This window comes from Aotus nancymaae, unplaced genomic scaffold, assembly GCF_030222135.1.
Source record: "Aotus nancymaae isolate 86718 unplaced genomic scaffold, 86718_ANA_hifiasm-v0.15.2.pri h1tg000004l, whole genome shotgun sequence".
NCBI lineage: Eukaryota > Metazoa > Chordata > Mammalia > Primates > Aotidae > Aotus > Aotus nancymaae.
Window position 1 is genome coordinate 39,398,170 of NW_026988415.1, and position 26,984 is coordinate 39,425,153.

General features: G+C 39.2%; 1 protein-coding gene across 1 annotated transcript in view; it reads left to right on the plus strand.

The window, feature by feature from the left end:
* COL4A6 (collagen type IV alpha 6 chain) overlaps positions 1–26,984 on the plus strand; it is a 292,939-nt gene that overhangs the window by 127,219 nt on the left and 138,736 nt on the right. The window contains exon 3 of the mRNA XM_012451697.2: positions 2,501–2,581. Coding sequence (XP_012307120.2) covers positions 2,501–2,581 — 81 coding nt within the window. The remainder of the gene's footprint in view (positions 1–2,500; positions 2,582–26,984) is intronic.

A 26,984-nucleotide genomic window follows, 5' to 3' on the forward strand; every position in this document is an offset into this window, starting at 1 on the left:
CCAGTTTTAATTTTCTTGGGTATAAGAAGGGTTGGATCTTTAGAGAAAAGGGAGAACATTCCAAGGCAGGAATGACACCAGCCACATGGCATGGTCAAGCAGGGGGTGGAGTGTCCCCAGACAAGCCAGGATAAGGCAGAGGCTTCTCAGGTCTAGTCTGGTCATGTTCCCTGGAAGCCTGCCTTCACTCCTCCCACCTCACTGTAATTGAAGACTCCTGGGGAAACTGCCAGGGCTGGCATTACAGGAAATTGCCTTGTGGCCAACAGGGCTTCTCTGGTTACTTTCCTCGGTGACAGAAGACAGTAACGGCTTCCTGTCTGTTAGCTGGGTGTCTTTGCCTCCTTGTTCTGGCGAGTTCCTAAGAAATCTTAGCTTCTGCTTCTTATGGTTTTGTTCAGCTCCTGCTATTGTGTTTTTTCCTCCTGTCTTATCCAGTTCCCTTGCTTCCAACCTCTTTGCTCCATGCTTGAGGGGTCTGGAAACTTTTCATCTATTATAAACCAATTTTATGGAACACCCAAACTGACATTGTTTGGAAGTAGGACAAAACTCTGAATAGATGCCACTTCAACTTTGGCTATATCTGTCAAGTTCTCTTAATTGAAGGGGATGACTTTTATCACTTAATAACATGTATTATTTTCTATTCTTATTACTTATATGTGCTTGTTGAAGACTGCTTAGAAAACACAGAAATGTATGGAGAAGGAAATATAAATTATCTATAATACCAAGAAATATAGTACTCAACATTAAACAAGGGTGTCAGCATAAGTGAAGATAAAATTCAATACTGCTCCCTCAGTTCTCTATTCTATGCCAGCCCCTAGCTTCCTCCTGCCAGAGTACCTCTTGATCTCACCCTTATGAAAACTTGCCTGTCCTATATACCATAAAATGGAAGGTGAACTGGAAAGTGTGCAATAGCACTTACCATGTCAAGGGCTTATAAGAGATAAAATATATCATATAAGGAAGGTGTTTGGAATCTAAAATAGTAATATTTTGTCATAGCTCTGCCATCACTACCTTATTACCAAGGTGTTGTGATGATAAAGTGTTGTGGGAATATCTAAAGAGATAAGAGACCATCTGAGAAATTCACAGTGCTTTCCAGGAATTAGGAAAAGGCACACAGTACACAGAGGCAAGAATGATTAAGTGTGAGGTCAGCTTATAAATATGCTTTTATCTTTGGAAAAAACATCCAACATTAAACAAAAAAGTTGTATGATACTAAATCCATCCCAGAGATAAAGTTATTCTTAAAGATATTATGTTCTGCTTTTTTCCCAAGGTGGATATGGTCAGATAGGTAGTTTTTCTCATTGTTGAGTCCTTGTATTGAGGTTCTGGTAGACAAAGGACTTAGAAAACACTAAGGCATAAGGGTTAAGGTCAAGACTTTGGAGTTAGTCAGACCTAAGTTCAAATCCTAAGTCCATTCATGTGATCACCAAAAATTCTTTAGTGTCATCCATGGTTTTCGGCATTGGAAATACAACATTGGACAAGACAATTAAGTCCCTACTTACATGAAGCTTACATTCCAGTGGGAAAAGACAGAATGTCTAATGATGAAAAGGTAATGAAATGATATGATTGAAAGTAACTGGAGACTCAGGAATGACCTCTCTGAGAATGGACAATTGAACTGAGACCTAAGTGTTGGAAAGAGGCCAGCAATTTTTTTAAAAATCTAGGAGAAGAGCATTACAGAAAAAAGTAACAGTGAGGGCAGAGGCCCTGGGTCAGGAACAGGCTTGATGTTTTTAATGAATAGAATGAATGCCCTCCCATGTGACTGAAGCAGAGTGAGCCAGAGAGAAAGGAGATAAGGTTGGTGAGGATCATCACACATCAGATCATGTGGGGGCCTTGCAGAAATTCAGCTAGTCATCATCACCAACAATCAGAGGAGAAGGTAAAATGAAGTTGGAGAGCTTGGGGGGTACTGTAAAATATCACCTGAGGAATTTGGATCTGACTAACTGGGCATAGGAATGCCACTATAAGGTTTGAATTGTGAGCTGAAATGGAGGAGAACAATTCTGAGAGCAGAGTACAAGATAGCCATTTTCATTTGTCACTACATATCTAGCACTTGAATTTCACTCAAATTATCTGCTACAGCTACTTCTTTACCAATGAGTGCAAATCCATAAGTCACTGGACACCTATTTTTGCAGGAATATGTCTAGAGTCTATTTCCAGCCCCCATGTAAAGCTATTCTCTTGTATATTGTGCCTGGAATTTCTACCAGTGAAGAGGTGTCTAAAACAAAGTTCCCCAACTGGCTATTTGATGAGGTATAGACCTGACATAAAAGCATACTAGCTTAACATTAGTTTTTATTTCATTTGACTACTGACAACAACAGATAAGATCATTAAGCCCCTATAGATTTACCTGGTAAAGACGGTAAGTGTTAGGTTTGCTGGGTCTACATTGCTTCTTGGTTCACATGGTTTATTAACTTTTTCCTTTTTTTAATAGGGAGAGAAGTCTTATGGAAAGCCATGTGGGGGCCAAGACTGCAGTGGGAGCTGTAAGTGCTTTCCTGAGAAAGGAGCGAGAGTAAGTTGCTTATTTCATTGTTGAAAGACAAATAGTTGCATGGGACCTATTATCTGTTTTCTTTAGAAATAAAGTACTTAGAATTTACTCTTAGGACTTCATGAAACAAGCAAAGTGATGAGGACCAGCTGGAAGGAGCTTTGCTAACTAATGACAGTCAGAGCTAGACCGGTCAAAGTCTCTGAGGGACCAAGAAGAGGTTTCCTTCATTCCCAAGGTTTCCTCAGAGTTTCGTCTGGAGTTTTTCCAAAAGCCGATTCGGTTATAAAGAGCCAGATTAAGACGATGTTTGTAGATAAGTGTAAATTTTCATGGCTCACTTGATTCTTCCCTCCCACTCTGGGGAACAGGTGTTCTGATTGTTATCTACAGACTGGGGATGTGACTTGTCCAAAATTACCCTGCTTGTTAGTGATAGACTCAAGAGAACAGGGTAGCCATAAAGTCTAGAAATATAGGTGACTATACATAAAGAATGGTTTATAAGTATTACATTAAAACCTAGGATACGTTTTAAAATGTTGTGACATGTTCCATGTATTGTCCCTCATTAGCAATGCACAGTTCAAATTGTTGTGCAAATTGCAATGAACTCAGTGCATTGGCACAGCGTTTCTATCAAGCCCTGAATATGCATAGCCCCTAGATATTTGTATCTATTATTTTCACTGAAAAAAAAATGCATTTTACTATAACCCAGAAAAAGTATTGAAAGGGGTTCAATCTGTAAATATGTATATATATATATACACACACACACACGCAAGTTGATCATCCTTAATTCAAAAATCTGAAATCTAAAACGTTTCAAAATACAAAATTTCCTTAGTACTGATGTGACACTCAAAGGAAATGTTCATTGGAGCATTTTGGATTTTGGATTTTTAGACTAGGGATGCTCCATTGGATGTGTGTGTGTGTGTGTGTGTGTGTGTGTGCGCGCGTGTGTGTGTGTGTGTATTTCCAGAATTAATGACCATCCTATAGAGTTCAGAACTTCCTATTTCTAGCATTGTGAATGCACTCTCATCACAAACAAGCCTAAGGGCTTATACTGTATAAAGAAGATAGTAGCATAAATAGGTCAACCAAATCTTCAAATTCATAGCCAAACAGAGAACACAGTGACCATTCCACCTTCTCTTTCATTATCTTACATTTGGGGTAAAGTGAAATGTCAAACTATGCCAGAATTTGAAGGAAGAGAATAAAAAGCCATCTTCTCATCAAAAGGGACCAGACCTATTCTATATTAAACACATGGACTTAGAGAATCATAAAACATCGGAAAGGGAAAGTATCTCAGTAACCTTCTCAACTTAATCACTGATTGTACAGAGGAAACTGACTCAGAAGGAACATTACTTCCTGGGATCACATAGCAAAGTGATGACAGATTGAAGGTCATTATCTGAGTCCTTTGATTTCTCATCTATTTACTTCACCAACTTACCTACTGCTGCCTCTCACAGAAACCATGTTCGCTGTAGCCACCAAGACCCATGCCTTCACCTCTGAAACATTCTAGAAAAAAATTTCACAATAAATATATGAACGCATTCTTGAACAATGTACAAGCAGTAGAGACAAAGCAAAAGTCTCCCTTAATGCTCTGTCAGTGCCACTATTGTCTTTCGTACCTTTTTCTGTACATAATCAGAGATATGTACACACACGTCTAAAAATAGTCTCATTCTCTGATTTTCTTTTCCAAAATAGAATTATAAGTATATATTCTAGGCCCTTTTTGTAAGCTTAACATGTCCTTAAGAGCTTTTTCTCTACCCCATAGTTAATTCAGCCATTCCCCTTTTGACGGCTACTTAGGTTATTTCTAAATTTTTACTATTTGTAAAATGGCAGAGCTACAGTGAAAATCTTTGAGTAGGCCTCCTTGTGCTCAAGCATAGATACTAGCTCAAGCATAGATATATCTCTAGCATAGATAGTAAGGATCATAATTATCAGGTACAAGGGTAATAGACATTTTTAACTTTCAAAGCCACGGCCAAATTATGCTACAAAGTATTCTCCAATTTATATTCCCATCAGCATTGTACAAAAATGCCCATGTTTCTACACCTTTGCCAACACTTAGTATTTTTGCTAATATGATGAATGAAAATCATTCTAATTCCCTGAGTTTAAATGTCTTTTCACATATTACCTGGAAATTTGTATTTCTTTTGTGAATTTCCTGGACATATTCTCTAGCCACTTTCCTAATTGATGATTCTTATCGACTTACTTTACCTCTGCAAAGACAGACAGCAAATAAAAATGACCCAAATCTATACAAGTGAGATTTGAGGTTTGACACAAAGGGCCATTTCCTGATGGATTGTGGCAGGGTGAGAAACAGTTAGCCAGACCCAACAACCAGGAAACTGAGAAGCTCTGGGCTGTTTGTTAGGTTGGGGAGCCTTTAAAAGTAGAAAATTTTATATATCTGATCTGAGGTCAATCCTACACCAGGCAAACATGCCTACGGTGACCTCATTGTTAAACCCCTGGCTGAGATTTTGATCTCTGAAAATGGAGGGCAGTAGATTTATTTCATAAGGAGCCCTCATTTAGGTTTCAAACATCTGGAGCTTTAGTCTGGCTTCTCTTTTGAAAATATCTGAGTGGCTGAGGGGGTGGGGGATGGAGGAAATTCGAACATCACTGCGTAGATTTTTTTCCTCAATATTTAAAAGACACCGACTCCACACTGTCAAATACATTCCTAAAAATGTATTTTCAAAGTCTAAATTTTCTAAGAATACTTGTCAAAGTTATTGAACCAGACCAAACCGTATTTCATGAGTCAAGAGCAGGAATGTCCTATTTCCCAAATAGGTAAGACTGATGCTCATGCGGCAAACTGTGATCATGGGTGCTTGAAGCACCACCAGGTCCTGTTAAGTCATCCTCCCTTTCCTCTGCAGTCCCAGGGCCAAGCAGGATTGTTTAAACTGGCCCCAGCACTATTGACCCTGCAGGACAGCCCTTCAGTACCCCTTGTGTGCAGATGTCAGAAAGATTTGGCACTGTTTTCTTTAGCTGAGCAGAAGGACCCATTTATATTTCAAGCTGTTCCTCTTGAGCTGGGAAGGGAACGGAACATTGGGTCACCCCTGAGATATGCTGCAGCCCTTGGCAGGCCTGCCTCCTGCCTTGGGGAGACATCAAGCGCATAGCTTGCTGGGCAGTGTGTACTTTTCCTTTGCCAAAGTCCTCTTGAACTGACTAGGACATTTACACAATACCTAGCACTCCTGCAAAACTGCAATCCAACCCTTTTTGGCTGAAGCTATCTCAAACCGATTTCTCAAAGGTATGTCCTGCCTGGTAATAGTCCCTACCTAATGTTGGTGCGCTGCTTTGCAGTTTCCAAAACATCTTCTTTCAGGAGCTGTGATCCTATATGTATGCAACAAATAAAGAAACTGGTAAGTGACTTGCCCATGGTCACCAACCTGCTAGTGGCTAAACCTTATTTAGCCAACCTTAGGAGAATGGCAGTCTTTAAAAATGACCTGCCTCATAGTGTTAAATAAAGGCGTTCCCCCCAGCCGTTCACATTCGAACTTAATATATGACTTTCACTCTTCTTTCGTAGGAGTAGGTGTTATTATCTCGAAGAACTATTCTTTTGGGTTGTTCTCTTCTCTGGTATTTTTTTCCCTGCCACTTGATTAAACAAAGCATTTTAGGTTGACATTTCCAACACTTCTCTTTTTTTTTTTCCCTACTAGATCTGAAAGTTATCTCTGCATTATACTCCATCAGTGTGTGTTTGTCTGAAGTTGGGGGCAGAAGGAGGGGGCAGTTTGTTTCCTTCTGAATCTAGTATTCCTTAATACTCTTTTAGAGTTTTCCCTGTTTTAACATTGTTCTGGTGTTTATATACAACAGGGTGAGCTCCTAATTATCGATGCCATCTAAAGAAGCATTATCAGAGATAATGCAAAACCATCGGGAATGTTTGGATTGCCCTCTAGGTAAAGGCTGTTTGTCCTCCGCTTTATGACTTGGGAAGTTATGCCCAGCTTGAGAGTTTATGAGGCTAGCCTGAGTTTCATGTGAACTGAAACTGAGCCCAGGTTTCTTAATTCCTTATCTCTTGCTTGCATCTTGCTGTTCTACTGCCACAAAATGTGTTTCTCATGAATTCCAGAACCCAGATGTCTTAACAACTAGTCCTTCAATTTACTCTCCTCTTGCAAACATCTGGCATTCCCTGTGTCAGCTGACTGGTGCCATGGCTACCAAGAGACCTTTCCATTTTTTCCTGAATTAGGAAATTGTTATGTACATCTTTCCTCCTCCCTGTGTATCCCCTCATGCCCCTCCCATGACTAGCCACTACAACACACACCAACGTCTTTATCCTCTACTGCTCCAACATGAAAGCTTATATTGTGTATCACCTCCTTGGGTGGCCAGGCCTTACTCCAGCTGTCTGCACTTAAGTTTTGTGCCTTATTTCATGACAAATATTTGCCCACTCACTCCTCAGCCATCTGTGGGCTGGCCCTATTGCTGACACTAATCACTGCTAACTTACTTGTTGCCAAATTCAACGGATATTTTTCATTCCTTATCTTCCTTGATGGCCGTGCTATACAAGACACCTCCTTCTCTCCTGAAACACTCTGTTCCCTTGAATGTTATGCTATCCTTTCCTAGTTATTTTCCTACTGTGATTGGGATCCCCCAGCATTCTGTCCTTATCCCACTTTTCTTCTTAGTGTAGGCATTTCCCAGGGTGGTGTTATATACTCAGGGATTTCAGCCACCATCCATACAATGATAAATATTAAATCTCTAGCTCAGATCTTTCTTCTTAGTTTCAGATTGGCATTATCAATTTCTTGTTGGATATCTCTGCTTGGATTTCATTGACTCAATTACCAACCCCCACCAGATGTGCTCCTTCCTGAATTCTATCCATGCCTTCCCCATCACAACAAATGGCATCAATAAGCACTGAGCTGCTCAAGCCAGAAACCTGGGAGTCATTCTTGTCTTCTCTTTCCTTTCCCCACTACCTCCAATTCATCATTAAGTCCTGTTCATTTATATTCTGAAATAGAGCTCGAATCCATCAACTTCTCTCCGTATCCATTTCTCCAGTCCAGGCTCATATCATTTCTCGCCAGAATTATCTCAATCTCATGACTAATCTCTCAGCCTCTAATCTCACTCTCCCCCATCAATTTGCCACTGCCCTGCCAAAATCCTTCCAAAACACATATATGCATCACGAAACTCTTGCTTAAAGTCCTCCAACGGCTCCCTAATGGACTCGACAATAAAATCCTAACTCTAGAAAACCTATAAAGTCCTTCATGACCTGGTCCTGGATTACCTCTCCAATATTATCTCTCATTACTAGGAACCCTCCTCACTTCAGAAAACAAAACGAGACCAATATTTTCAAAAACCATACGTGTTCACTGAACGATTCATAGTTCTCAGAGCTACTGTGTTGCTTAATGTATTGCAGGTTATATACTTGCCACCGCTTCTATGTGTACCATTTATTCTTCCACTAGCTCCACCATTTTTGTGTTGACTTGCTTCTATTTATTCATCCTTTAAAACTGAGCACAGATTTCACCTCCTTGGGACGCTTTCCACGATCTGCCAGGCTTAAATCATCATTTATCTTCACTTGTCTGCTCTCCATTATCTTATGAACAACTAAAGGGCAGAGACTGAGTGTTCTTAGTCTCTGCAGAGTCTGTAAGCACTACAAATTGTCTCATGAAAGACTGACCAACTGACCAAGCAATTTTGCATAGGTGGGGCTCTAGCCCTACTCTCCACATCTAGGATTAGCTTTTTGATCACTGTGAAGTTGATGGGAAGTCTCCTGTTGAGGGAGTAATCCCTGCTGCTGAAAGAAGGCAAAGAGCCAGGGCAGTCATTTCCACATCTTCTTTAGCTCCTGTTAGCTGTAAGGGCCACACATCTGATTTCAATAGTTTGCTCTGGGATTCTGCTTTCCTTAACTCCACTGAGTTTTTGACTCTGGCCTCCTCTTTTGCTTGGTTGCTTCTTAGTCCATACTTAATGCAAGGGACTTGGGAAAATGCTTCTTATTTATTTATTTATTTGTTTGTTTATTGATTTTTTTTTTTTTTGAGACAGAGTCTCTCTCTTGTTGCCCAGGCTGGAGTGCAATGGCATAATCTTGGCGCACTGCAACCTCCGCCTGCTGGGCTCAAGCGATTCTCCTGCCTCAGCCTCCCAAGTAGCTGGGATTACTGACATGCACCACTACACCCAGCTAATTCTGTATTTTTAGTAGAGATGGGGTTTCTCCATGTTGGTCAGGCTGGTCTCAAACTCCCAACCTGAGGTGATCTGCATACCTCGGCCTCTCAAAGTGCTGAGATTACAGGCGTGAGCCACAGTGCCTGGCCTAAAATGCTTCTCTTTTACTTCCAGCAATTCATTCTTTCCCCTGGATGAGACATTAATGAATAATTGTTAGTCAAAGGTAATCTCTACATTTCTTTGTGACACTAATTCCACCCTCCTCTCCACCAAACCTTTCATTAAAAGTCTCTTAACCTTGTGCAAATTTGGTCTTGTTTTCCTCTTCCTTGTGGGAGAAGGAAGGAAGTAACTTCTGAGCAGAGAAGTAGCCACTGGGTGGCAGTAAGGAAAGGGGTAGAAAATCAGGGGTCTTTGTATATTTAAATATGGTTCTTTAGGTTCAGGATAATTAATGATAATGTTAAAACATAAGTGTCTTTACACTGAATCAAGATGCATTCGTAGCCCTGCAGATGTTCATGGTTATCTTAATCATTTATTTGATTGTATTGTGACATTATAGGATTTATGGGATATATTATATGTACTAGTGAGGGAGGATACTACTAGAGAAGAGCCCAGGAGCTGCAGGAGGAGATAGATAAATACACAGCTGTGGAGACAAGAGCACTGCTTTAACTATCCAGAGACCTAAGTGTCACGTATGAGCTTTGCCAACTGGATAACTTTGGTTTGGTGCTTTTGCCTCTCAAGTTCTCAGTTTTCCCATAATAGAAATAAGGGATTTGGGATGTGTGATCTCAAAGGACCTGCAAGCTCTGACAATCTAAGTCAGACACCACATTACTGTACTCTGATGATTCCTTGCCCCTAGAGTGCATTATCATGCTTTCTAGTATTGCAGTGAGATATGAAAGGTGATGTTTGACAATGTCCTATCCTCTGAATGGTGTCTTGGCAGCTGCCTCAGACACAACTCATTTGCTGTGGCTTCTTTACTGCTGCTGCTTCTAGAAGCTTCTGAAATTGTGCTTCTGCAGAAATGTGCAAGACTCCCCTTCCTTGGCCATCTGGGTGGTGTGATTTGAAGAGTAACAGGAATTTCTCTTCACCAAAACCCAACAAAATCTTCTCTGTCTTGCCTAGGAGTCATTCTGCTTACCGTTCTAACTTTAGAAATTCACTCTTTAAATTAAGCATTGCCCTGTCCTTGCATTGCTTGAATAAATTTCACGTGCCTCTATGAGAGAAGGCATGCTTGGTCTGCATATCTGTATGCACAAATTACAAATTTTGCTGGCCCTGCTAATTCATATGACAGAGACATCAGATATCAAGACATGGGTAAGCATCTTGCAGGTCAACAAGTGACATCTCCTCCTAGTCTACCCCCCTCCTTCCTTTTCCAGATGTGGGTCCCTTTTTTCTTCTTGTTCTTCCTTTCTTACCTAGTCTCTAACTTCTCCTTTTCTCCCTCAAGACTTCCTTCCTTCTTGCTCCATTTCTACCTTTCCATCCCTCATTTCCGTTTTATCCACCATGGCCTCCTCCTCACCTAGTTTCTCCCCTCTGCCTTCAGTTGCCTGGGATTGTTTCCTATGTCATTTATCTTTTACTCCAGTTTCAATTTTTTGTCATTTATCAGCACACATGAAAACTGCAGCAGCAGGATAGCAGGGAGGAGTTGCTGCAATGTACTTTATAGAGGCATCCCACTTATCCAAAGATTCTTAATCTCAGAGCCTAAATCTGTGGTCTCCAAATTGGTGGGGGGCAGTGGAAGAGGGAAGGCATGCAGGTCAATCTATTGGGTATGGAAGAAAATATGAAAATTTACATTTAATTTGAGAGATGCTAGAAAGAAATTAAGATTTAGGATTAAATAATTAGAGTGTTCGAAACTGTGTGGTTCACTAAATACTGTGTATTAGACTATTATTATTACTATTATATGTAATACATGTATTTTCACCGGCGTCCTCATCAGGTGGGTCTATCCTTGGCTTTCCTGTTGCGCATGCTCTGTAAGGTATCCTGAGGGAAGAGTGGCAGTTCCACAAGATGGAAGGGGTGACCTTGGGCCCTTATTTTTTTTCCCGAATGTATGCCAGTGATATTGGTGTTTCCTTGGACACAGCTAAGTAGATTTATAGATTATATTCTCTAACTACATTTAACCCTCGCAAAATAGACAAGCAGTTTAAGACAATTCCTGGAAAAAAAACATGTATTGGAGAGAATACTAGTAATGTAAGTGCATGAAAATGGCAGAGCTCACACTTCTACTCCTACAATGAGTTTTTTAAGCGGCCTCATTATGAGGTAAAAACCATGATAATCTAATTACACCTGACAAGAAGTCAGCAAAAACATATTGCAAGAATAATGAAGAAGACTATAGGAAATGTGGATTTATATCAATTCTCAATAATGAAAGCTCTTGCCCTAATTATATATTGTGCCTTGAAGTATCAGCTAATAATATAATAAAGCCAACACAATTAACAAGACATTTAACATGCTGTTTATTTCATCTTTGTCTCATCCTTTTATACTTTCTATTTATTGTTTGTTTCATTTATATATTATCATTAATATATGGGGGAGAGAGTAGGACACGTGTATGATTTTATAATTGTTAATAATGTATAAATATACATGTATTGAGGAAGTATGCTCAAAGTTTTTCCAATTGAAAAAGGGTGTGCAATCAAAAGGATGTGGAGACCACTGGCCTAAACCATACTTAAAATAGATGGGAGCCCACAGACAGAGACAAAAGAACTCTGCATAAGAGAAAAATAACTGTCACAAAGTCTGTTACTCTTTTCTTATAGAATAGTCATGTGACCAACTTAAGAGCTTCACCCTCACAACTTCATATAGAATAAAGCAATGGGGATCTCAGGAGCTACGAGAAGTCAAACACCAAAGAAACTTTTAAAATCATAAAATCACAAGTCTGGAAGTTCGGATCCAAACCCCAAGAAGTACATTGTAGGTTACAAAAGGCTTTCCTGGCATGCCTATGAATGCTCTTTCCCTCACTTTAATTGTGAATGAGCTTAGGAGAAAGTTTCAGAGAGGTTAGGAAACTGTCCTAAGATCTCTTGTAAGTGACATAACTGAGATTTAAATCAAGTATTCCATTCCCTTGCTTAGTGTTCTTTCCACCATGTTAAATGGCCTCTGAAACCTTTGTGGCCATAATGAGCTGAGCTCTCTGCATTACTCATTGTGGTCAGATTGTTGTGATTGGAGGAATACCTGGAGTGGAGAAAATCTGCTAGGAAGACATTGACCAGATATCAACAAATCGATTGCCCTTCCTCCTCTGCTCTAGTGAGTAGTAACTCCTGACTGCATGTATAGCATCCATTTATATCCCTGTCTGGCTTTTAAAGTGTTTTTCTAATACCCTGCTCTTTTAAAGGCTTAAGAAATGAATTCTAAGATTAAAGAAAGCCTGTTTTTCATATGTGATTATAAGTTTTGCAAAGAGTCATGTAAGTTTTCACAGCTCTAATGCAGTTCTGTCCCTTTATGTAGGCCAATGACTGTATGAAAGTTCACTGCAATGGAGTTAGAAACGTGTGGAGATGAAATTACCAAATATATGTCAGGGAAGTAATTTAGTGTCTCGTTTGAGAAGACTCGCATTAATAGAAGTCTTCCAAGAATGTTTAAGAAAATTAATTGCACAGCATCTCTCTAAGCTATAGTAGAAGATGATGGGAAAATGTGCATTTCTTTGCAGAAATTTGCTTCACTGTCATCTTTCCAAAAGAGCTTTTATTTTAACAAATGAGGCACATAACACATTATTTAATGACCATCTTTACTTTCAGAGGTGGAAGTCCTAGACTATGTTTTGTATTTTATTTTATCTCATTGTGTTGTATGAGGTTCAAGCCCACTAGAAAAGCATTTAAGAAAGTACTCTGGAGGCTAAATATTGGTGCAGGCACTGTGGATAAGGCAAACATTTTATAAGTACCAGATTTCTATTTGGGGAGGACACACACACACACACACACAGTCACTGAAACTAGTGATTTGATGACTTGAGCTTGTCTTCACTTTAGATGAATATATGACATTTTAATGTTTAAATAATTAGCTGGTAAATAGTTCTAGTTCCTTTCCCTCTTATTTCTCTCTCTGGAAACCAGTGTCTCCATTGGTTAGTCCCTACTGAGTCCACTTAAGGAGAATTCATCATAAAATCAAGTGGAATTGGCATCACTGAGATGATCCTGTCTTGATTCCAGAGGTAGGATTATTAGATGCTTTTCTCTGTGGGATGTTAAAAGTTCCTGTAATTACTATGATGCCCAGGGATAAAGACCAACTCAAAGGGTCCTGAAAGAGCATCTGTTTTGTACTTGACAAATGTTATCTTGGGGGGTTATAAGTATAAGGCAAAGTTTGGGGAATCATGAAAGAAGGAAGTCAATGTTTCTTATAAGAGAGATTTTAAAGTTTGGTCAGCAGAAAAATCTGCAGAGTACCTTAGAATTGCACCCTTATCCTGAATTACTGGCTGTGACCATGGCAAGCTCCTACTGTGGACTAAGCTAAGCCCTTGGCTTTGCTATGACAGCCTTTACGCCTTTTATCCTCAGCCTTATAAGCTTAGTTTTACTTTTCAATTTTTGAAGACTGAAAGAAAAAAATGCTCATTTCTTTGGCCCCAAGGGAGATTAATGTGTATGTTTGGTTATCAAAGAAACTGTGGTCTCTGTCCTTGTACATGTCTTTGCTAGTTCAAGTAATTGTAGTGACTTGGCATTCCATTACTTTAGTTGGGTTTTCTCTCAGAGCTGACATTAGTCAGTGATTGCTACCCCCTTCACAAGTTGTTGGTGGAATGCCAATACAGCTATGAGCAAGGGAGGGAGCTGTGGAGAAACATGCTGTGGGGCCCAGAGCGGAATGAGGGGTAACCAGGGTTCAGGAGCCAGGTTTCCCCAGAGAGAGGCAAAAAGAAAGCAAACAAAAGGAAGAGACAGGTCTAAACAGGCTCCCCAGACAGGGCCCCTTTGCTGTAAGAACAGAGCCTTAAACTTCACAAAGCTCAGAAAGGAAAGGAAGCCAGGGGTTAAACATGGCTTTTGAAATTCAGTTGAAGAATTATTAACTGAAAATACATAGATAGAAAAGCCACACATATATACAGCAACATTTGTTATTCTTAAAACCCATTCAGACACTCTGAATTCAGAAATGTGCCTAAACTTGCATATCCACATACATACTAACATTGACCACCCAGGAACCACAAAAGTACCACAAAGAAACAGACAAGAAACATAAGAGAGGTTCAGCAGCAGGAGGACACACAGAGTCCCAGGATGCCTAACATGGGTTCCTTTTGGAGGCATGTGACAGACAGTTTAGTGATCTGATGCAATCCATTATCAGAACTGGGTTCCCATGGCTCCAGTGATTGGTACCAGAGTAAGAAATTTAAACTTCTCCCTGAATTTTACTTTTTAAATCAAGTCCAAACTGAGCCAGAGCTCAGAGCAGGATGGAAGCCCGGCTCTCCCTGTTCCCCCTCCTTAATCAAAGGAGCAAGGGGACTTGAAGGCCTTCAAGGTCCGTTGGAGGGACCAGGGCCTGCAATGTGGCAAGTCCCCCTGTTCCCCTGTTCCCCCTCCTTAATAAAAGTCCCCCTCTCCCTGTTCCCCCTCCTTAATAAAAGGAGCAAGGGGACTTGAAGGCCTCCAAGGTCCCTTAGAGTGACCAGGGCCTGCAATGTGGCAAGTCCCCCTGCCCCCTCCCTGCATTTACAGCCCAAGGACCAAATGCCTCCAAACTCCAGACAGTTAGACCAGCCCCCGCAGAGCCTCCCCGTGAGTTTTGCAGATTCCTGAGGGGAACCTGATCCCGCCCTGGGATCAGCCAGGGCTCCTCACATCATTCCTTAAAGATCCTCACTCCTCCGGGAGCCATGAGGGCAGCGCCTGTTCCCACACACAGCCAGCCCCGAAATGGGTTAGAGAGAAGTGAGAAGAGGAGAGGGGAGGGGAGGGGAGAGAAGCAGAGGGGAGGGGAGGGACTACATGCAAGCCTCATCCAGAGAACTTTTGAGGAAGAACACTAATTGGAGTTCAAACAAAAACATCTTTGAGTCTAAGTTGCCCTCACTCTAGAAACCAGATCTACTTCCCACTTCCCAGGGGTCCACAGGGACCCAGAACAGGGTAGAGAAATTTGCCATTTGGGGAGTACAAGTAAGGGCAGTGGTTGAGAGCATGGATTTTGGAGTCAGATACACTATCTTTTAAGCCCTGGTTCTGTCATTTACTAGATGTGTGATCTTTTCCCATTGGTTCTCAACCATATTGCCCCCCCAGGGAACATTTGTCCATGTCTGGGAACATTTTTGGTTGCCACAACTAATGGGGTGATACTGGCATCTAGTGGATAGAGGACAGGGATGCTACTAAACAGCCTATGATGCAAGGACAGCTCCTCACAACATAGAATTATCCAGCCCGACATGTCAGTAGTGCCAAGGTTAAGAAACTCTGCCTTAGGTGAATGCCTTAGCTATTTTCTGAACTTTAATTTCTTTATCTGTGACTTGGGATTAATATTACCTATCTCTCAGGATTGTTATGATAATTAATAGCTAATACCTATAAGGCAATTGAAAGTGCCTGGCACAAAGTAAGCACTCCATTAATTATTAGATATTAGTATTATCAAACCCTCCCTTAACCCAACCATCTCCTATAGTTACCATCCTATTTCTCTGTTCCCCTTGTAGCATAATTTCTTGAAATATTTGTTTATACTCAAAATCTTCACTTTCCCAGTTCTCTCCTGAACCTATTTGAATCAGGTTTTCGTTTCTACCACTCCTTTTTTATAAAGGTCACCAGTGACAAACACATTGTTAATTACAATGATAATCTCTCAGTCCTCATCTTACTTGACCTACCATCAGCGTTTAAATGCTTTTTCACTCACTCTTTTTTGAAAAACTTTCTTTGCTTGACTTCCAAGATACCATTCCTTTGATTTTTTTCCTACCTTGGTGGACAAAGCTTCACATTGCCTTTGTTCCAAGAGGAAAAGGCTTGATCTGATTTGTTTTGTTGAATGAATGAACAAACAAATAATATTTACTATGAAGATTAAAAGAGATAATGTGTTTAAAGTGCTTAGCACACATTAGGCACTCAGTGGTCATCACCACCACCACTACAACTGTAAGCATTGATGTTATTGCTACTATTATCATTCTCCCCTACTGACTATGAGCCCCTTGAAAATCAGATTAATGGTACTTTGTCTTGGTCCTACTTTGTATAGAGCTTTATTCAATAGAAAACTATACAGCCAGTATCCAGAAAACAGTTCCCAATGGGCAGGATTAGCTGATGAGGGCATGAGAGGAGAAATACGTTATAAAGAGTTTTACTGGGTCTGGGAGTGGGTAGCTAGAGGCTCAGAAGAACAGGCATGCAGAAAGAGGTCATATCCTAGCCATTTTCACTCTGATTCAGAAATGATGGGGCCATAAAAGGAAAAGAAGTAGCAATTCTTACCCATTAATCATCCCAATACCTCCTTGCCCAGGTATGGAGGAGAAGTGGGCCTGTGGCCAAATTTTAGCATGAATAGAGCTTATCTGTTGGGTTTGACAGAGTAAGCATCATAAATTCGTTTTTCTCACACTACTGGATTAACTTAATTTTCAGTCATCTTGAACTTCAAGTAACTTTGTACACTTACCTGCTCCTACCACCATCTTTACAAATTTGCAAGTGGCATTTATATTACCCTGAGAATATGGTCCCTTAGGAATAGCCATTAGAAAAAGCACACAACCCAAATTTATTAGAAAACTTTTGAACATTCAAAGCATCCATTAGGTGTTGCTGATCATTCTGATAACATAATTTAGCAGCATTTTCAGTGAAAATGAGGTAATAACCAAATAGGATCTTTGAACCAAGTTTCTTTTTTCCATTAAAAACAGAAAGTCTAGTTTTTTTAATATAATATTCAAGACATTAACTACCACCAACTGTGGCATTAAATGGTGGCTAGCCTCTTTGTTCTCCACTTTACCACTCATACCAAGAAAACACCCATAATTTTGACCCTGACTTGGAAATGTTATTAAATAAAACCCATATGTTTCCAATCCCTGACCATCCAAAACCCACACTCCTGCTCGCTTGCATTATAGCCCATATGCTATAACCATATAGCCCATATGCAAAGTAACCAACTTGCTTTGCAGATGGGTCAGCCTATCTGTAAATTGCCAGATAAGATCTGTCCAAGTGCAGAGAAAAATTTTAGTCTGGTTTGCATAATCAACCAAAGAAAAATGTTTTATCCACAAAACGCAAACCACTAACCTCAAAAGGAATTATGTTGATACAACTTTAGTTTCAAATCAGCATTTTTTTACTTTTTTAAACAACAGTCTTATTTTTAAGCCTTCCAGTAGGTGCTTAATAAATATACAAGTGACATAAAGGCTACCATGATTTTCCAACTGGCTTGGCTATTGGTGGCTTTGGCAATTCTACTATTATTTGTCAAAGATCCTTCAGTATCCATCTGGGCTCACAGAAAGCCAATGCTCCTGAAAGAAGTGTTGGTAGAGCCCAAAGGGGAAGTTGCAATTCATTCTGGAAATACAGCTGCCAGCATCCCCGGAGGCTCCTGTATATGCCAAATGAGCTCCTTGCCTAGTAATCACATCTGTGATTTAAATATATCCAGAAACTGCCCTATCATCTCCTCCTCTTGACTAATGTGCACATGAGATGTATTTGTCCTACTAAGATACAGGGATTGCTGTCATATCTATTAAAAATAATAATTATCATCTTTTTAATCATAATTATTGTAAAAATAATAATGATAACACATAATAATGAGATAGTAATAGTTGTTGCCATCTGTATTTACTCTGTGTCAGGGATTGTGCTAGGTATTTTATATATGTCTCATTTAAGTATTTAATGAGATATAAATATCATACCATAAAGCTCACCCCTTGAATGTGTAGAATTCAGTGGGTTTTAGTATATTCACAAGACAAGGTTGTGCAACCATCACCACTATCTAATTCCAGAACATTTCATTACCTTGTCTCATTTAATTTTCACAGTAGCCCTGGGGAATAAATATTTATTTTAAACTCCATTTTGCAAATGAGGCAACATTTACAGAGGTTAAATGATTTGCCAAGCTCCCATAGCACAAAAGTGGTAGAATTGAGAGTCAAAGACAGATCTCTCTGGACCCCAAACCCATGCATCTCTTTCTACCTTCCTGATGGTTTTTTATTTGTGCCATAGTCTATTTTTATTTTCATTCATAGGAACACCAAAGAGAACAATTGTAACCTTCTTGTTTTTCTCTTCTACTTCTTCCCCTCTTCTCCTTTGTTCCTTAAGGAATTGATGGTTTTGGTGTCCCTAGCAACTGCCATCCTCCTGCCTACCTACACCACACACAAACACACACACACACACACACACACTCTAATATATAGCACACAATTCCCCTAACAAAATTTATTCTCAGCTAGTTACATTAGTTTGCAATGAAGATCTTAAACACTTATAAACCTTCATTTGTTACACCTTCCTAGCCTACTTTTGTTTAATAGTAAGTCATTATTTAGCATAGTGATAAGAAAATAACTTAGGCACCAAGCTTAGGTTTTGCATTTTGGCCTGGTTTCCCCATGCTAAATGTATTACCCTGGGAAGCTGACCCCTGTAAGCCTCAATTTTCTCAGCTGAAAATGAAAATAATAATCCTATGTACATCACAGGAATGCTATGAAGGCTAAATTGAATATACATACTAAATGTTTGATGCAATGTCTTGAAGCAGAATACATGCTCAATAAATGGTGGTAGCATCAGTGGGTGGATAGAATGGGGAATTATAGAGCACTTGTCAAGTTATATGGCCTAGAATCAACCTAAGCTGCCTGCCCACAAGGCGAGTTTTGTTAAAAAACATTTATTAAGCAAGGAAGTGCATGCCAGGTAGTATACCAATCAAGTTAAATAGCTCCTGCAAATTCTTGCCAGTTTAATCAACTAAAAGCATAAAGATAACTTTTGGCTTTAAAACTCTGACTGCTTTCCTCACAGCAGTCACAACATTTTCCTCTTTAAGAAACCACAATGATTCCCAGGTGTCATCACAAAACAAAATGTCACTTGACCTGTAGAATACCTAGTGTAACCTGGACTTGCACAGTGTCAGGTTGGGTCTGACCTGCCTGAGTAAACCAAGAAGTCTCAGCAGACCTGTATGGTTGGGTAGAATCCAAAGTCTCAAATACAGTTTAGATTATAACCCCTGGGCTATTTTAGAGTTAGCATGTTGGGATGAGAATCTGGAATAGATTTCAAGCCAGGTTATCATTTTAGGATTTAAGTAGCTTCCAAAGTCCAATCTAAGCATGGGGAGGGTGGGCAGTCAGCAGAGGTCCAAATAGGCTGCTCAAGCACAATGTAAGAACAAGTACCAGAGACCCAAACTTGACTAATAATTATATTAAGTTCTTATCATAGGTGAGATACGTGCTAGGGGCTTAATTATACATTAATCACCTCTTTATTCTTACAACAATCTTGTGAGAATAAGTAGTATCACCCTCCTCATTTTAAAATAAAGGAAATCAAAGGTCATGTAACTGGAAAGTTGTGAAGCTGAGATTCAGTCCCATATCTGTATGGTTCAAACATACATACCCTCAACCATTATACTGTAATAATAACTCCTAAAACACTAGAGTACTGCTGGTAACCAAAGGCTTGGAGACTTTGGCACAAGGATAAAATGGTCCCGGCAATAAAACTGACTTGCTGTTTTGCCAGACAATTATTGAAGTGGAAATATGGGGTTATTTTTCTTTTGCTTTTTTGCTTTTTTTCTTCTCTTTCTTTTTTTTTTTTTTTTTAAGAGATGAGGGTCTCACTTTGTTATCCAGGGTGGAGACAGAGCTCACTGCATCATCATAGCTCACTGCAGCCTCGAACGCCAGGACTCATGAGATCATTCTGCTTCAGGCTCCCTAGTAGCTGGAACCACAATGCTTTTTCTTGTACTGTGTGGTGGCAGCAGTAAGCCAAGAGGCTGAGATAGGGGCTGAGACTTTCAGGGAGGGGCTTGGAGAGGTCCTGATTTGGATTGAAACAGATTACTGTAGTGATTTTTCAGGGTTTTATTTATCTTACTGTTGTACACAAGTTCACTTTGTCCTATAGATATGTCCTGTGAATTTTGTCTTGATTGCTTCATATATTCTAATTTTCAGTGGTCACACATAGAATAATAGCTTCCATCACTTTGCCTTTAAAGTTATCTCCTTCCCTTGATCTAGAAGTGAAAATGTAACAAACAGGAGAAGATGACCCTTTCACTCTTAAAGTGCTTCATAAACTCCCGATAAATGAAATGATAACAATCCTTCTAAGAGGTAACCCCATTTTGCAAAGATGAAGTCTAGATGCTACAGAAATAACCCCAGAAGGAAATAGCTGAAGAGAGAAGACAGTGTTAAATGGAAAGCATCTGTTGTTAACCACCTTGGTCCCTTTGGAAGACAAAGTTATGTTGTAAACTACTGCTGAATGTTTTCTCCCCTCTAGTGGTCAGTGGGAGGAGGAAACAACAGTGGTATAAGTGGTGCCTATTTTTTAACTGTAAATGCAATCTTATAAGTAATATCCAAAGATGACTGTTCCATAAGAACAATGCTATAAATGGAACTATGTTTCAGACCAAGGAAACTGTATCAAACAAATTAAAAATATGACCAACAATTTGTGATATTAACAAAGCTTCAATTACAGTAGGGCTATAATAATTCTACATAATAAAATTAAATCATATGCCTTACATTGGGCATAGACATACTCTATACAATGATTATAAAAGGGGCCTCTGCTATATCATCTTTGTCATCTAAATCTAAAATGCCACCTACAATAAACAATACAATACATATTGACTAAGCATTTCATTAACGATTTTGTTTGCCTTCTTAGATTTTAACTTTAAAGTGCTTTCCAAGATAATGTAAGTTCTTGCCACAGAGTCATTTATAAAATGAAGCTCCACATTCACCCAGATATTGTTTAAACCATTTCTAAATGTGTCTCTAAAATTAATACTGGCAATTTCCCTTCTCAGATAATCCTCTTTGCATTTTTGGCATTTTGTATTAATAATGTTAAAAATGTTCACAGTCTTTAACCTAGTAATTCTACTCATGAATTTAATTGAAGTAAATACAGCAGTAAGAAATATTTATAAATAAAGATACTCATCAGAGCCCTAATTGTAACAGTTAAAAAAAATAGAAAAAAACCTGTATGTCTTACAATAGGAGAATGGCTACATAAAGAAGTATGGTATATCCCTTACAGTGGAATATCATATGGTCACATAAAATAATGTTTCTTGGAAGACTGTTTATGACATAATGTTAAGTGAGAATTATGGAAAACAAGTATTTATACAATATGATCACAATTTTGTAATGATAATTATACTACACCCAATTTTTTAAAAAGGTTGAAAGGACATTCACTAAAATGTTATCAGTGCTTATCATCAGGAGAGAGGATTATGGGGAAAATGTTGGACATACAGAGAAAGAAAAGACTGCAAAAGAGACTGAGAAAGTATCAGTACATAAGGTGCTGTTGAGAGCTGAGGAGATGAGATAACTGCAGCTAGATAGTGGAGCTAGGTGGGTCCTCTTGGACAGAGGCCTAGGTTAATTCTGGGAATGAGAGGGCAGACCCAACTAGGGTGACCACCCTGGTTTGCATAGGACTGAAGGGTTTCCCAAGATATGGGACTTAATGTGCTAAGACTGGAAAATTCCTAGGTAAAGTGGAATGAAGTGGTCACCCCAGACTCAAGATTTATCTGATTTGGAAGGCCCTATGTGATCTCTAAATTCAACCCTTTTCTTTTTCAGATTAAAAAAACACCCTGAAACTGGGAGATGGGTAGTATCATGACCAGTCACACAGGTAGCAGAGCACAGGACTGAGAGTTCAAAGGATTTAGCTCTACAGTCTGCTGTGCTGCTTATTAGCGAGACATTTAATCTGAGGCTTAGGTTAAGGACATAATGCCTTGCTTGTTCACCAGGTTGTGACAAAGACCAAATTTAATTATTCACAAATACAAGGAGTTATCAGTAACAATAAACAAGTATTAGGCACACGCTACATTGCCTTGGGCTCAATTCTAAGATCAAGGAAGTATTAGTAATTCCAAATTTACAGAAGTATGGTAAGTCTAATTGAGATTATATTTCTAAGCAAATTAGTACAATGCTTATCTTCTACTAAGGACTGATTAAACATTAGCTTTGATTATTATATACCATGTTTTAATATATAGATATGGAAATCCCACTAAATATTAGCTTTGATTATTATATACCATGTTTTAATATATAGATATGGAAATCCCACACCACTTAATAATAACTCTCTGAGACAAATAATTCTATTAATGCTCCCATTTTATAGATGAGAAAATTGTGGTCCAGAGAGGTTATTTGCCTTGCTTAAGTTTATACAGTCAGCTAGTGACAGGGTCATTTGTCTCCTGGTCAAGCTCTCTTTTCTACTTCACTAAATTACCACTCAGTGGAAAGCCTTTTTGGATGAGAGCACGGTCAATATTTTCTCTTTTTACTATAAACTTCCTTCTTCCTACTTATATCTTCAATTTAATGAAAGCCTCCTCTTGGACTAAATAGAGGCCACCAGGGAGCTTTCAATGAAGTATTTTGTCAGCAATCTTCAGAGAACTTCAAGATCCTTTAGAAACATTGTGAAACAATTATAGATTCTGCAGAATATCCTTTACAAGGTAATGATTAAATTTAGGGATACTCTGGTAAATGTTTAACCACTGGCTCTGGGAGACGGTGAGAGGGGGACACTGATTAGTAGCATTCACAGATATCCGTGGTGTAAGTATTTCCAGCATGGCTGATTTCAAGCTACTAGCGAGATTCACTCCTGCAAACCAGTGCTAGCCAATGCAGGCCAGTGCAAGCCATTTCTAGCACACCACTGGAAGCAGAATTTTGTGAGGCCATTGCTATACTGAGTTTATATAAATTCAATGAGAATTAAAGTGTGAATATTATTCAGGGAGCTTGGTTTTAATATATGCAAAAAGGAGAGAGAAATGAGTGCAGGCCAATGGGTTGGGATATTCCAGAGAGTAGGACAACTTAAGGGAATGACCAGAGGAATGGAGGTTGCTGCCTGCAAGTCTACATCTGGCCCTTCTTGAAACCTTTTAGGGGCACCAAAGCTCACAACTACAATAAGTAGAGAAGTTTTTTTTGTTTTTTTGGTTTTTTTTAAGAAAAAACTTGGCACAAGCCTTTTGTTTTCCTGCCAACTTTTTAATTTGAACATTTTCAAACCTTCAGAAAAGTTGCAAGAATAGTACAGTGAACACCCATATACCTTTCACCTAGATTCATCAATTGTTAATGTTTTTACACATTTTCTCCATCTCTTTATCTATTTATTTTTACAAACTATTTGAGAGTGAGTTGCAGAAATCTTGACTTTCCACCCCTAAATACCTGAGCATGAATCTCCTAAATCTCCTAAAAACAAGGGCACTGTGATACACACACACAATACACTCATCACCTGGGAAATATAACGTTGATACAATATGCAGGTTTAGAGTCTGTAGTCAAACTTCCCCATTTGTCCCAATGGTGTCCTTATAGTTTTGTTTTGTCAGTGCAGAATCCAATCAAAGATTATGCTTTGCATTTAGCTGACAGGCTCTTTGATCTCCATAAACCTAGAACAATTCCCCAGATCTCCACTTTTATTCTTTTGTCTTTTATGATGCTGACATTTTTGAAGAGTCCAGGCCAGTTGTTTTGCAGAATATCTCTCAGTTGGATTTGTCTGATTATTTCTCATGAATACACTGAGGTTAAACCTTTTTGTTTACTACCATGTTATGTCCTTCTCAGTGTCTCACATCAGGAGAAACATGATGTCATTTTTCCAATTATTGGTAATATTAAACATAATCATTTGGTTAGGGTGGCACCCAATATATTTCTTCATTGCAATGATACCAGTAAAGCTAATAGTTTGTGTGAATATTCCATTCCAGAAGAAGCTTCTTTGTACTGAAAGTATAAATTACTTGGTTCACTGCAGAACCATGAGTTGAAAAGGCATTATCCCTAATTAAATGAAAAAAAAAGAGATTTATTTAAAAAATAAGCTTGCACTAAGCTTCTTAGACAAATTCATGAGCTATTCACATGACAAGGGACCTTATCTAAATAAGGAGTTCCTTATCTAAGTTGTGAACTGCTGGTAGAATATTATTCCCCAGTCTATACATGCCTTTTTGTCTAGAACTTAGCCTAGTGCCTAGGCTATAGTATATGCTCAGAAAAAGTTTATTGAATAAATTTCTGTTCAATTGGAATTACTGTCTCCATGAATGAGAAATTAATCATACTAAACAAAAAATGTACTTTTTTGTCATCTGGCACCAGCTGGAATTGATTTGGCTCCTTAAGCACTGTGTTTCTCATGGGAAATGACAGAGCTTTCAGTTTTCATCTAGGTATTTAACCTTACTCAGGCACTATTCAAGTGTTTGGTTGCTCTAAAAATCTTAGCTTCTCTATATCAAAATTAGAAACTGTTCTAAATAAATAAAAAATCAGCCCTGTGCTTGTTAAGATTATATTTGGCTACAAATAACAGAAAACCCAAAATAACAGCTAATTAAACAATACAGTCATTTATTTCTCTCTGATATAAAAGTTCCCACTTTTGGCCAAGATGGAGTAACAGGGGTTGGACTTACCCTTGTGCCTGAAAGAAGTAAAAAAAAAAAACAGACAAAAGAAAAACAATGGTTTTCAGACATTGGATACCAGGCCACAAGGAACAGTGATTCCTGAGAGACAGGAAACAAACAAGGTGAGCCCTATGATGACTCCAGCTTATTACCTGGACAGAGTTTCCAGGCAGTGATACAAGGAGAGGGAACTTAGGCAGAGCCCAGCAGATGAGGGGATGGAACTGGGAATCCAGGGAGACATAGACAGGTAGAATTTGCAGAACAAGTATTAAAGAAGAGAGAGCTGCATAGAAAAAGAACTCCGGAGATCTTTGGAGTCCTCCTTGAATCTTCCGTTAAGAACTGAGCAACACATGTGTATAAAGAAACTAACCTAGACTGGGGAAAAACTACCCCAAAAAAGCAAAATGAACAATCCTTAGAAATCACATAGGGCTGGAAATAGTGCCTGCCCCACCAGCCAGAATAGAAAACTTTATAACTGATATAGCATCAGATTGAGTACTCAAACGATCATGCCTCAGTAGTGGTGCCAAATCAGCCCTAAACTCAAGGCTGCTCTAGAGCTGCCAAATAAAGTTTTAAAACAAGCCTTGAAAGAATCTATTTCCAACTAATTGAACTGTGTCACAGAACAAAGCCAAGGAATATTTACAGAAATACAAAATATCCAGCACCCAACCAGATAAAATTCACATCTGACTTACAAACAAAAAATACCAGCCATCAGAAGGAGCAGGGAAATAAGACTCCTATTGAGAAAAGTCAACCAACCAAAACCAATCCAGAAATAACACAGATGATAGTATTACAAGACAAAGACATTTAAATAGTTATTACAAGTTTTCTGTTTTTTTTTTAAAGAACCTAGAGGAAAAACTGAATATATTAAGTCAAGACATGAAAGACCTGAATAGAATGTCTAGAGTTGAAAAATTTAATGTTGACATGATGTAAATGTCCATGTAGGCAGTTGAGGGCTTGAATGGCAGCTCTATGATCATCAGGGACCCAGGCTCCTTCTGTCTTCTTTCTCCACTATTCTCAACATGTGCTTTCCAATTTAGGGTCCAAAATGGCTGCTCTAGCTTGAGCTATCATATCTTTCTTCCAACAGCACCATGAGAGACTAGGGGAAAGGAGCATGCCCCTCCATTTAAAGATACTTAGAAATCTCAGCCAGACATGGTGGCTCACACCTTAATCCCAGCACTTTGGAAGACCTAGATGGAAAGATCACTTGAGCCCAGGAGTTCAAGACCACCCTGGGCAACATAGTGAGACTTGTTCTTAACAAAAATTTTTAAAATTAGCCAGGTGTGGTGATGTGCACCTGTAGTCCCAGATTCTCAGGAGGCTGAGGAAGGAGAATCACTTGAGCCCAGGAGCTCAGGGCTACAGCGCACTATGATTGCGTCACTGCACTCCAGCCTGAGTGACAGATTGCGACTCTGTCTCTAAAAAAATACATCTCATGGCATCCCTTTTGCTTACATCCCATGGTCCAGAACTTAGTCCCAGGGTCACAGTCATGTAAAAGTGAGATCAAGAATTGTAGTCTTTATTCCAGGTGGCTATGTGCTGAGCTAAAATGTCAGAGTTCTATCATTTAATGAAGAATGAGAGAACTGAAATAGGGGAACAGCTAGCCATTATGTATCAAGTTTAGGCCCTTCTCATAGTGCAGAAGAGGTCCTGATCCAGTTTGAATAGCATTATGACCCCTGGCTTAAAATTAACTTGAATGAGACTGCCTCTCAGTGTTTTTGTTACCCAGAAAGTAAAAATCTGTTTGTGGTTGTTTAAATTCCACCCTCCACACCTCTATATACTTTTGAGATTATCTCAAACAAACTGCCAGAGTTGCTTCATTTTCCGAATCAGTGACACCAAGCTAGAGGTGGAGCTTAACATTTTGTTTGACTTATGCGCATGTTTATCATAGCCAAGAAACCAGGGTCACCCAGCCTGTTTATGCCCTACTCCTGAAACAGCATACTTTCTTTCTTTCCTAATAAAGTCACTAATAGCTGCAGCTGAAACAAACATTCACAGGGGCATCAACATTGTGTTCCTTAGAACACCAGAGCCTTCTTCCTGGTGGGGAAAAATTTGGCACATAATAGACACAACCCTTTTCTATGAGACCACGTAACTCCTACCCAGAATTTCTTTTGTTTAGCCATGCAGCTATTCCTCAATCTTGAATCACCTGGCTCTTACAACTCATTGGTCC